At 42.8% G+C, this 12,927-nt stretch overlaps 1 protein-coding gene across 1 annotated transcript; it reads left to right on the forward strand.

Moving 5' to 3' along the window:
• The first annotated feature begins 3,696 nt into the window (after positions 1–3,696).
• id4 (inhibitor of DNA binding 4) lies at positions 3,697–5,575 on the forward strand. The gene is made up of 2 exons (XM_029451670.1): positions 3,697–4,300; positions 4,851–5,575. Exons 1-2 carry the CDS (start codon positions 3,929–3,931, stop codon positions 4,896–4,898), a joined length of 420 nt encoding a protein of 139 aa, XP_029307530.1. The 5' UTR covers positions 3,697–3,928; the 3' UTR covers positions 4,899–5,575.
• The last annotated feature ends 7,352 nt before the right edge of the window (positions 5,576–12,927 follow it).

Here is a 12,927-nt window from a genome sequence, read left to right on the forward strand (position 1 = left end):
TCAAAACTATTAAAAAGATGCAAGCTGTACAATGGAGTAGAGTGTATATGTTTCAAACGACAAGGAGGCAGGCGGAGAGAGGAGAGGTGAGAAAGATGGGCAAAGGAGAGAGGCAGCTGGTGGGAGAGGCCAAGCAGACACAGAGAGAGACTTATTACAGGCAAAGACTAATTACAATGTACTCACCAACACTAACAGGCACATGTCTCGGCAACAACACCCACACCTGAGACCTGCCATTGGCCGAAAGGAGGGTTAATTTCAGCCAACAGGAGGTCTGCAGAGATCCATTAATAAATAACGATGCCCCTGGATTCAGACATGTGCACCTGCGCCAATTAACAGGTTACTAATTGGCCAGTACAAAGCAGGATATAACAAAAATGTCCGTTCGCCTCAGCAGACTGATTGATCCACAGGGGAGGAAGTGTGCTGTTACTGAGTGTTGTGTGATGGGCAGTCAAAAGTAACACATAAGTCATGTTCGCTATACATCAGATATTTAGATGGAATAGGAATAGTTTGACACTTATTTGCTTTCTCTCTGAAGTTACATGAGTCAGGCATCCAGGGAAGACGCTGTGCAGTTTAGTACTATAGATGGATACTGTTGTTAATCGAGAAATATTTACATCATGTAAGTCCTTCTAAAACAAATTGTCTTTTAAAATGTATGTTTGTGAATGACAAGGTCCATACATCCATCGTCCACCGCTTATCCGGGGTCGAGTCGCGGGAGCAGCAGCTCCAGTAAGGAACACCAAACTTCCCTTCTCCGGGCCACATCCTCCAGCTCCGACTGGGGGATCCCGAGGCGTTCCCAGGCCAGTGAGGAGATATAATCTCTCCACCGAGTCCTGGGTCTTCCCCGGGGTCTCCTCCCAGCTAGACGTGCCTGGAACCTCAACTGGCTCCTTTCAACGCAAAGGAGCAGCGGCTCTACTCCGAGTCTCTCCCGGATGGTTGAGCTTCTCACCCTATCTCTAAGGGAGACGCCAGCCACCCACCTGAGAAAACACATTTTGGCCGATTGTACCCTCAATCTCGTTCTTTCGGTCATGACCCAGTTAAACAAGGTGTTTAAAAAAAAACTTTGAATAGAGCCAGGCTAGGCTCCCCTGCTAAGCTACGCTAATTGCCACCCAGCATTAGCTCCATACTTAACACTCAGACTTGACAGTGATAAAGATCTTCTTATCTAACTAACTATATACATATAATAATAAATAATAAAGATGATGTCCCATCATTTGCATTTAACTTTTACCACTCACTGTTCCTCCTGCGGGATGCTAGCACTATGTGGAACTTGTACAGACTGATAACACTATGAACAATTTGGGTTTTTCATTTCCAAAAAGAAGCAGGGCTGAGGACAAAAAAACATGTCTTGCTACCTCTGAAGCAGTCTGGCAGTCCAACACACGTCCCTTTTACACATGCACTGCAACCCTGAAATGATCTAGACCAGTGGATCCCAAATGGTGTGCTGTGAGACAAATCTCGGTGTGCCGTGGGATTTTGAAACAATTAGTCCTATTGCATTTAACTGTACACAAGGTTATGAATGATTTTTTATTTACTTCAGTGTTTCCCATAGGTTTACTGCTCTGCTGGGTGCTGCCTGAGCTGGATCAGGTCCCTGCGTGGCGCAGATTTTTTAAGTTCTCTCCTTACCTTTCCTCGGCTCTGTCTCTGACTGTAAGTGTGTGTGTTCGCGTGTGTGTGTGTGTGTGTGTGTGTGTGTGTTCGGAAGCGGAGCTCCGCCCTTCGCGAAGCAGAGCAGAGGAGAGAATATAAATACGCAAAGCAACTGAAACGTGCACATAAATGAGATAAATGACATAAACGTTTAGTTTATTTAATAAAAGAGCACCTGTTCAATGTGAAAAGTGAGTTGTGAATATATATATATTTTTAAATACGTCTTGAATTTCAGGGTGGAGGGTGCAGCGCAGAGAAACACTGCACTTTATCGATACTTTGTCCTACACACTTATTTCACAATACAGAAACAATAGGTCTTATATGCTTTGGCCTAAATATAAATAAAACAATCATTAAAAAAAAAGAAATCTGTCAAAGCGAACCCGTTTTAGCCATTTGCGCATGGTGGGAAATATTAGAGTGTGACACATCAAAGGCTCTCTGCTAGTGTGAAGGAGAATAGCTTCTTACAAGGACTAGGCTCAATAAATGTTCACAGAGTGATAACAGTGATACGATGTGTTATAGAGGGGATTTTGCCCGGATATGAACACAGGTGTGCCTTGAGATTTTGGCTTGGTCTTTGGTGTGCCTTGGCCACAGAAAGTTTGGGAACCACTGATCTAGACATTAACTGGAGGATAACACAAATGTCCAAATCAGTTAGACCGGACAATAGATGGACTTTACCCAGCCGGATCCCTAAAGTACTAAGTCTGTGTAATGTCTGATTAGGTCCGTGTGTAAATAAAGCCTCTCATTGTCCAGAGCATTCATTCATCATGCAGCTGGTGAAAAACCGGAAGAAAACAAACATCTGAAGGTGTAGAAGAAGAGAAGAAAAGTTTAACTTGGGAGACGATGAGATTCATGACCTTCTGTCAGGAAGGTCGGACGGACAAAATCGTCAGACACATTCAACATGACATGATGTTTATGATCAAATTACAAACCAGCTGTGTGACAGTAATCTGCACCACGTCGTACCTCCTGGACGCTCTATCCTGCCCCCCCCTCCCCCCCTCGCCTATACAAAACAGAATTTCTCCAGTAAGTGAGAATACTTCTGACACAGACAATCTGTGGTTGTGTGCTTCATGTGTAAAAGGGAAACTCTGGATAATGTACAAACCTGATTCTTAACAACTTTATGCACAATTTAATTTAATCTAATGGTCAAACTATCAAAAATAGTCCATTTGTTTTCATCAGGTGGATCACTCCCATCGCCAAAATATTTGTGAGTGTTATAGAGTAAAAAAAACAAGTTAAATATCGTTCTACTGCATGCTTTGTTTCACGTGTTCTAAAGTGATCTACAATTCTTTCCCTGTAGTCAATCTGCTTAAATCTTCTCCTAGCTGTCCCCCCTGTCCTTATCCCTGCATCTCTCATTCCAAATCTCTCCTCGTATTCTCTGTTGCTCTCTAACGTCTTCCCCATTCTCCTCTCTCTCTCTCTCTCTCTCTCTCTCCTCATCTCTCTCTCCTCTCTCTCTGCGTCTGCTGTCGTTCCTTTTTCCCCTCTGCCCCATTTCTCCTTTTCCTCTCTCTCTCTCTCTCTCATGCTCTCTCTCCTCTCTTATCTCTCTCGCGTCTCTCCCTCTTGCTCTCTACCTCTCTCTCCCCCTCCCTTCTCTATCCATCTCTCTCCTCTCTCTCTCTCTCCTCCTCATCTCTCTCTCCTCGCTCCTCGCTCTCCTCTCCTCCTCTCTCTCCGCTCTCTCTCTCTTCTCTCCCTCCACATCTCTCCTCTCTCTCTCGCTCCCTAGCACTGTCGCTCTCTCACTCACAAACACACACAAACACACACGCACACACACCTCCCAACAGGCAGCCCACCGCAGCGCACACAGAATGAGACACGCCTTTTTCTCGGCTCCGTTGTTGGGTCTGTGGGCAGCGGGCTGCCGGTGATTGACCAGCTTCTCTCCCTGATCTGTCAGCCGTCTGGCTTGGCGCCTCCCCTCTCCTCTATAAATGTAGGAAATCTATTCATTCCTTTCACACCGAGCCTGCTGAAGTAAGAGGAACTGTGAGGCTCCACGGGATGTGTTGACTGACTAGAATTCAGCCTTTTGGTTTCCTATTCCCTCGCTAATTTGAGGCTGTATTAGAGCTGCTTTTGTCGTGTTTACCGCGCCGTGGTATAATCTTAAAATACCTCCTGTAACGTAATTATTTTTTCGTTGCCGCTGTCTCCGAGCCGCCGGTTATCTAAAATGAAGGCTGTTACTCCAGTCCACCCCCAGGACTCCTCCTCCAACAGTAGCCAGCTCTCCCTGCAATGTCTGTCGAAGCAGAGCCTCAACATCGCCCGGTGCAGGATGGAAGAGGAGGACCTGTTCTGCCTGCAGTACGACATGAACGACTGCTACAACCGACTGAAGCGCCTGGTGCCCACCATTCCACAGGATAAGAAAGTCAGCAAAGTGGAGATCCTCCAACATGTTATAGACTACATCCTGGACCTGCAGCTGGCCCTGGAGACGCACCCTTCTCTCCATAAACAACAGCCACAGCGGACCTGCCCTCCCCCAGCCTCCAACCCAAGCCGGACACCGCTGACGGTGCTCAACATTGACCACCACCAGGTAAGCTTTAATCAGCGGAGACGACTTTCCATTCCTCGTTTCCAGCGGGACTATCGGGGACCCCGGTTTACTGTACCTCCCTGTGCCAGACTGCCGTCCGCCAGTCAGACTCAGACAAAGCGCGTCATGCCCGTTATGTGTCATTGTCCTTTCAATGATAGGGAAAATATTGAGAAAACATTCAAAATGCTATACACCTCACATCGCAGCATTGAAAAATCATGCGTAAAAAACGCATTTAGCGTGGGTTAGATTGCGCACTTGATTGCGGGCTTTATGATTTGCATGATAATGACAGTGTGTGTCAGAGGCCCACCTTATCCCAGGATTGCTGAAGTACCTCAGCCCGCGGCCCTCTCCACTGCGAACAATAAGGGCAATTTGTTATTCAATAGACTATAAGATAATTTATTATGGGAGATAGCCGGCTAATTTTCTGCTGCTCTGCTGTATATCATTTATGTTGTTGGGCTTTAGGCCTTGCCTTTATTTAATCTTATCAATGGGAGCTCAATCGTTTTACATGTTTGTTTTTCTTCTTTTTTTGTAGAGGACGTCAATAGTCAAAAAGCCGGAGGACTCTATTTTATGCCGCTGAAATATAAACACTGCAATGGTAAGTTGAGTTAAAATAACATTTAATTTTACATGTCAGTCAGAAAATCAGAAGTTTGTTTGCTTTGTATTTCTAATCTACAATGCCACATGTGGCCAGTAGAACACACCATCAGATTGTCAATTTACACTTTATATAGGCTACAATGATCAAGTTAATGGACACTTGATTATTGTAGCCTATGTGAGGTGTAAATTGACATTCTCTATAGTGCTCTGGGGAGGCCAGTACATGTCAAAGAAAATAATAATTGAGGAACATGAAAACGGCACCGACCTTAGAGGCAGCTGTGCTTTGCGCAATAACTGTCACTGGTGTAGCAATCTGGGAAGAAGAGAGGGTTAAAACCTCAGCTTGCCCTCTCTTTCATTCTTACACACTCTCTTTCCTCCCTCTCTCGCTCCCTCTCATTCACTCTCCGTCTGTCCCTCTTACTTCCATTTAAGATGCTGTTCTGGCTTTAATGTCAGATTTATAGCACTGAATCTAAACACACCTGGATAAGGCTAAAATAATGTGCCTGGTGTGTGTTACAGTGAGACTCTCACAGTCTATGTGAGAGTCCTGGCTGCCTCTCGTCAGCCTTTCCCAACAGCCTGAGGAGCTGTGTGCTTGTTGTTTGACCTGGTTTGTTTTGGGTTGTTGATCAAGCATGGCCTCTGTTTTGTCAGTGGCGCCAGTCAGTCTGGAGAGAGAGACAGAGAGGGGCAATTTATAACAGTCAATTGCGCATTACCATCGCTGTACAAAGAAAAAAGTCTCAAGCATCTTTATGTCCAGCCGTAGAAGAGGCCTCTCTTGAAGATTTTCCAAACAGAGGCGATGATATATTTGCACAATACACCCGGCTGATAAGTGTCGTATTGCATCTTTAGTGCCGTAGTCATTGATGCGTAATTACGCACAGCCTCGCTTATATTGATCACTCCTGTGATAGATGATCCCGAGCCGAAATACCTGCTTAGAAGAAAAAAAAAGTGCTTTGCTTCACTGGGGAAATTAAATCAAAACGTAACCTGTCAGCAGCCAAACAATCTAACAAATCTAATAAATAAAAACTCACCAAATGTAGGTAATAATATATGGTATTCATTGTAGGACATGCAGCGACATGGGAAAATTAGGATAATTTAATAAATGACTTTAAGATATACTATTATCACAATGTAATTTATGCAGCAGTCCTTCAGTGAATTGTAATTGTTGGCACATATTTAGCCTATTACTAGTTCTTAATAAGAGAAATTGGGTTCTCAAGGATATATAATTCTAACTCATCAACATCTCTGATTGAATACATTGTCATTATGACTTCATAACAAACATTTTCACTTTCCCAACCCTGATTGCAGCTCTAGGGGAGCTGGGACAGGTCAATTTGGCAGAGCCCCTGCCACTTCTTCTTCCAGCTGTGTGTTATTGTGCCTCCTACATTCCTCCACTCTCCAGGACGCATCGCTGCTCCGCTCCTTCTCTCACAGCCGCCTATTGAGTCGCCCGCCAGACTGCCTGGCGCCACCAATGGGGAGCTCACCCATTCACACACACACACAGCTCCTCTCCTCTTCCTCTCCTTCTTTTTTTCTCTTTCTTTCTTTCATTCTTTTTTTCTTTCTATCTTGTCAGGCAGGTTGCCAAGACAACATGGAAGCTACACTTCCATTCAGCATGAATCCTGAGTGTTTTCCGTCCAGGTTTCATACAGGGGCCCTGAGGTCTGAGTTTAGCAGGGATGACACCCACCTCAGTGCCTCTTTGGAGGTTTAATGTCCCAAACTTTATGGGAAACACCACAGTCTCTTCTGTCATGAATATTGAATGGCTTATATGGCTTTAAATGGGTATTTTCCTCTTCTCTCTGTTTTTCTGTCTTCCTCCCTCTGTCTCTCTCTTTCTCTCTGTTTTCTGTTGCCATGGTAAGTGGCTGTTCTGCTCAGTAATGTGTGCAACAATGTTTGGTTCAGGGACAACTTCAAAGAGGTCAGTGGTATGAATCTTTGATGGAAGCCTTTCCACGGGCAACATGGTACATGAACTCTCACCCATGACAAGCGGATGACGGACATGGTCTAAGAGAAAAACACTGTCCGGTTTAGCCTTAGCAATGATTTGCTAACGCTTACATTTTAATAATTTATGTCAATAATGAAACGTTGGAGATTTTACATAAATTCTGAATTTCAAGATTTGGGCTCCCTCAGTAAAATCTAATGGGTTGACAAAACCTGCTGCCGAGAATTCATTTGCAGATTCGAGAATAAAAAACTAAAACATTATCAGGAAAAAACAGTATAAAACTAAAACAAGTAAACAAGTAAAGTACATTTCTACCCACCTATCCACATTTTGAAATTGTGGAAACCCATAAAATAAAAAATAAAAAGACACAATCTGAATCTTCATTGGGAGGCTGCCTGAACGCTGTGGGGGAAATATTTCGTTGAACAATGTCGGCAAAAAACGTTGTCAACTGAGCTTGACTCACCGGGCTAAGCCGACTAGCATGCTGCCAGAGCTGATAGAGTCTGGTGCGCTGTCAAAACTTTCCACAAGAACTCGCCCTCTCAAATTTCTGTTCCGCGTGTGTGAGTAAATAGCGAGTAGTAGGTGTAAATAGACTATCCCGACAGCTCAACAGGCAACGGCTCACATTTTCTGAATTTATTAATATTTTGCAGGCCGGATGATAACATTTGTTTGGCCGTATGTGGCCGCCAATTGATGATCAATGTTCTAGATCCACATAACCTGTTCCATGAAGATGCATAAATGAATGTTGCTGTTCAATCTGTGTGACCGGGTCTTTTGTTGAAGTGTTTGTGGTTGATTAAGGTTCAGAGAACAACCTTGTTAAAAACACAGAGTTTGGTGTGTCCTGTATGTCTGGCTAGTGTGTGTAAGCAGGAATGTAAACAGGGTGCACTTTGACTCTTTGTGCTTAGTAACCTTGTTATATTCTATTCTTGTTTGTCTTTAGCCTTGAACTCAGTCAATGATGCATAGATCGACCTCACATTTAAAACAAGCAATAATTCAAAGTTGGTTGGAACAAAGGAGGAAACAGTGGGTGCATTATCTATTGCCCTTCTGTCTTTGTGTTTGCTTTCTCGTGCTTCCTTTGCATGTACTTCTCTAATTGTGGCCCTTCTGGCTCTACTTCCCTAAAGGTTTATAGCGGTGCTGGCTGGGGACTGGAGCCAGGTAACTAGAGACTCATTACTAGATAAGCCTGAAAGGTCTAGCTTTCTGTTTGTTGTGGCTACACAGTGTGGAGACAGCGATCAGACAACTAACTTAACCAGTCTGATCTTTCTCACACAACTGCATGAGTGCATTTCAGGAGAGAAACTTAGAGTCTGTAGCCAGACACAATCTTGCATTGCAGTATTTCAAATATGTTGTGGTGTGCCAACAGTGCAGCAACTATGTACAAAGTGGAAATTGCATGATGGCCACATCTGTGCAAGAGGTTTCCCTGGGATGTGGTTGAAGTTGCAATGGGTGGTGACACACACACTGTCTTGGGGGCAGCACAACACCTCTTATCCCCTCATGGTATTCAAACAGGAGATAATCTCACCCCAATGAGCAAGGTTACCACCTTACACCACTTTTATCTTTTAAAATGTTTGGTCAGGATTTTCATTGTGAGGATGGCGATTATTGTTTTTTTTTTTAACATTAAGAGTCTAAAACAAACAAAAGAAAATCCATAAATAATGCAGAAACACATTGATGAAAGATTCAAGATTTACAGGTTAATTAATCTAACAAGGTTAGCTAATATTTCTGTGTTCATAACAGGATGTGGGTGTATGAGGTAACATGGAATACCAAAGCTTAAAAAAACATTTCAACTTGACCCTGCCTTGCTATCATGCTTTCCAATGCGACATGTGTTTACTATACTATGTGTATTATAGCAAAATACACTTCACTTACTGATAGGGTTTTAACAAGCAAAGTGTCCCACTGCATAGCTCCACGCTCCACCCCTGGCGCTGTGACCCATCTCCATCGCCAGGACCCATGGTGAAAAATAACGTCTGCTATCACTTGTTTTAAGGTGGAAAATCATACGTGTTTATTGCACTTCCTTATCAATAAATAATGTTGCCAACATATAGCCTACTGAGTGCATATTTAACACATTCTATCATGTCCATGCCACACAGTCTCCACCGTTAACACCAAGCTCAACAAAACAACATTTGTATTTCAATATAACTGTAACGCATTAAGTTTGGTACCACGTTAAGGAGAAAACAGCTTGTAGGCTTCTAAACCTTTTAGGTTTGCTTGTGTTACCTAACTTTAGTTAGCTATGCTAATGTCGTTAGCCATCTAACGTTCACGTTAGCACAACAACAACAACAACAACAACAACAACAACAGGAAAACAATGCAACAAGCCTAATGTAATCATTTTAGATAACGTTAGCAAACTCATCATTTTAGTACAAATTATATGCAGCTTAATGTTACATTACCTAACTTTACAAGTTACAGTTATATCGAAACATTAAGGTTGAATTGAACCTCGGTGTTGTTGGTGGAGCTGTGTTGTGTGGCTTATTCAAAAAAGGGGGAATGTGCCACCCCTGCGACTGAACCTGTTTTGCTCTGTTTTTTAAGGTTTACTGGTTTACCTTCTGATCCAGACACTCCCAGTTGTTCCTTGAAGGATTATCTACATCAACATGTTTTATTTTTACAACTGGAATCCAGACAGTTTACCTCACCAGTGTTAGCTGGAGAAAAATACAAAAAAGAAACTGTCCACAAACAGTGCAAAGGGGGAAACCTTTTTTAAATATACGGCTTATATAATGGCTTCATCCCAGGCTGTGCTGTCTGCCCTGGCTGTGGTTGTGTTTGGTGCTGACACACACCTTCCTCTTCTCTCCAGGTCATTCATTTGCACAACATGCCTCTGTCCCTCATGACCCATCTCTGGGTACCACAGCTACCTTTGAAACTCTCAGCTCACAGAAACCATACACCATAACTCCTAAACTCAGCCGCAGCTGTGCAGGCTGGTTGTCTGCTTGTGGTTTTGGTGGGTGACGGATGGGTCTCTCTATCTGACACAGCGTGCCTAACAGTTCTTAGAGTAGAAGAGACAATAATGTTTAAATAATACCCAACAGGTGGATTGGCTTTCTCTTGTTCAGCCTGTCTGGTTGAGCTGCGTGGTGACACTCTTTAAGTGGAACAGCTTTTACAACAGTCCTTAGTCTCTCAAAGTATATCTACGTTTTACATTTGCATGGACGGTTTTACTATTTATCAGGTGTGGGAGAGCCGCCTGTATCTGAACCCAGATCTGTCTGCGTCGGCTGGCTCAGCTGTGGTTGTGACGGGTGGTGCCACACTTTTTTCTCGTTCTCTCCAGGTGACACAGTTTGCACAACATGGCTTATTCCCTGATGGCCTCTCAGCTAAACACAACGTCTCTCTGTGTGTCATTTACACAGGTGCATCCACTGTTTACTCTGTGCAACCTAAGTAACCATCCACACACACACACACACACACACACACACACACACACACACACACACACACACACACACACACACACACACACACACACACACACACACACACACACACAGCTACACCATACCATAGATGTTACAGAGAGTGATTGACCGCTGCAGCTAAAATAACTTCTTTTAGCTTTTTCGTTACAGCAAAAAAAGCTACAACATGATGGAAAATGTGCTTCCAAGTAAAAATAGAAAGAAAAGCGACTGCACTTAGATTATTCTCTCCGCAGACAGGCGTACCATGTGCCAGTCCACCTGTGGGGTTTGTGTTTAGTAGCCATGATCTATTCTCATATTAAGTGTGCTAAAAGGGGGAGCTGTGTTCTGGGCCACACTCATTTAGGTCAGAAGCAGTTCAGTCAAGTCTAAAAGCATTATTCACTGCTTTTTTGTCATCGCCACTGGGAGTTTCTCATAACTCTCCCAGCTGCTACTTTCATTTCCCCATTTCCCACCGTGGGCACATCAAACACCCTTGACCTGGTGCTTTGGATGCTCGCTCACTTTTGCCGTGTCCTGTTTGTACTCCAATTTGTTGAGAGACCCAACAACATGTAGGTGCAGACAGATATTTGTATGAGTATGTGTGCTGTGATGATCTGTGTGTGTGTGTGTGTGCGTGTGTGTGTGTGTGTGTGTGTGTGTGTGTGTGTGAGTGACAACAGGTGCACCTTTGTTGCATCCTGTTGTACAGCTGCTGCCCTGTTGTCTCCTCTGCTAGCATCAGAACCTAAATCCTCACTTCTGTCAAGTTAAGCTTTGTACAATATTTAATTTAATTTAATAGATTTATTACTGTTAAAAAGAATAAAGAATTGGCTCATACATTTCCCAGAGCTGAGTAAAGAATCAGGTGAACAAGGTTAAAGTTGTGTCCTTCTGTCTACCAGAATGTAAAGTAAGAACTGGAGAGCAGCAGTTAGATTATTACATTTCTTATGATTTTGAAAACAGAGCTAAGCTTTGTGAAAACAGTAGACCCAGTTCACACAACCACACTAGTAGCAGAACACCTCAGATCTTTTGCAAAATGAAACACTTCATTCAGAGCTCTACAATCATTTATAGAAATATTTTACCGATTTTGTCATCGTGTTGCACGCATGGTTCATACAATTGATTCTCTTTGAAGCAGTTACACACTGCTGCGCTCAATCTGAAACACAGATTCAGAGATATTGTTAGAGTAAAGTACATACTGTAACTATATTAACAGACCTGTTACTGCGCTCTGATGAAAATATGTATTTCTCTAAGGTTGAATTTTTTACACTGAAAATCAGAACAAAACATATTCTAAATAGAATATTGAACATAATCACAGCATAGCATTTGTGGAGACAAAAAAGACAGGCACACACACCTGTGTTTACGCCTGATCGGGGAGTTTGCAGTTACTGTAAGCACCTGTCTGTGATCAATTGGTTCACAAGAAAGTATTTTGAAATCCATTTTTATTTATAAAAAGCAGGTCTAGACTGTACTCTTTTAATGTTCCTTGAAAAGGCAAAGAAGTGACATCATGTTAGATTTCTGTGTCTAATGTAGAGCAGTGGGCTAATGTTTTGCAAAAAGTGAGAGGCTGAGAATATGCTTATAGTTGTTTGTTTTCATTTTTCTCAGAGGAGCACAAATGATATGAGAAGCAGGACAAAGTTTCCATCAGATGTTTTGTTAAAGTTGTGAACACTCGAGCATAAGGTAGGCTGTGTTAAGAAATAGTAGGAGACTAATATTATCTCAGCATTGAAACATGAGCTCTAAATGAGCCACATTTAGCTATTAGGCTAAATAATGAGAAGCCCAGTCTGGTGGTTTGGTGGAGAAAAATGGATGAAAGACATAAAAAATTGAGAGAGAAATGACGTGAATGAGCAGTGCATACGTTCTCTAAAGGGTGGTGGCCAATAGGGTTCGGTTAACTGTGTGTACAGCTGAAAACCATCGTGAGTTTCAATCATTAGTCTTGTGTAAATACTGTGTTCGTACAAGGTTGGTCCTTAAAGGGACAGTTCACCCAAAAATAAATAAAATACATGTTTTTCCTCATACCTGCAGTGTTATCTATCCATCAGACTGTCAGTTGACGAATGTTGGAGATATCTGCCTTCTTTGAAATATAATGAAACTAGACATCTCCAACATGCCAAAACAATCCAGATTGATAAATATCACTACAGGTAAGGTAATCTTCTTCCTCGGTGCCAAAGAGTTCCACTGCTGTCCAAAAACTATTAGAAAACATGAATGAGCCACACTGTGTACTGAGTGACATGTCTCTTCATTACTAGGAACACACACTGTAGTTTATTTTCACTCAATCCCACACACACCGTTCTGCTGCCGGGAAGAGCACTAGAGCACCAAATGTGTATTAATCCACAGCTGAAAATATTCCACAACAATTTCCTCCTGTTTGAATAATGTTTGCTAAATGTTCGCAGTGACCAGCTGTTTAA

The sequence above is a fragment of the Cottoperca gobio genome, chromosome 16 (genome assembly GCF_900634415.1).
Source record: "Cottoperca gobio chromosome 16, fCotGob3.1, whole genome shotgun sequence".
Lineage (NCBI taxonomy): Eukaryota > Metazoa > Chordata > Actinopteri > Perciformes > Bovichtidae > Cottoperca > Cottoperca gobio.

Bases quoted from the DNA above. Each gene is read 5' to 3' on its own strand.
- id4 (XM_029451670.1), top strand. From the start codon at position 3,929: ATGAAGGCTGTTACTCCAGTCCACCCCCAGGACTCCTCCTCCAACAGT. The intron at 4,301-4,850 runs GTAAGCTTTAAT...CTTTTTTTGTAG, and splicing joins TCAACATTGACCACCACCAG to AGGACGTCAATAGTCAAAAA.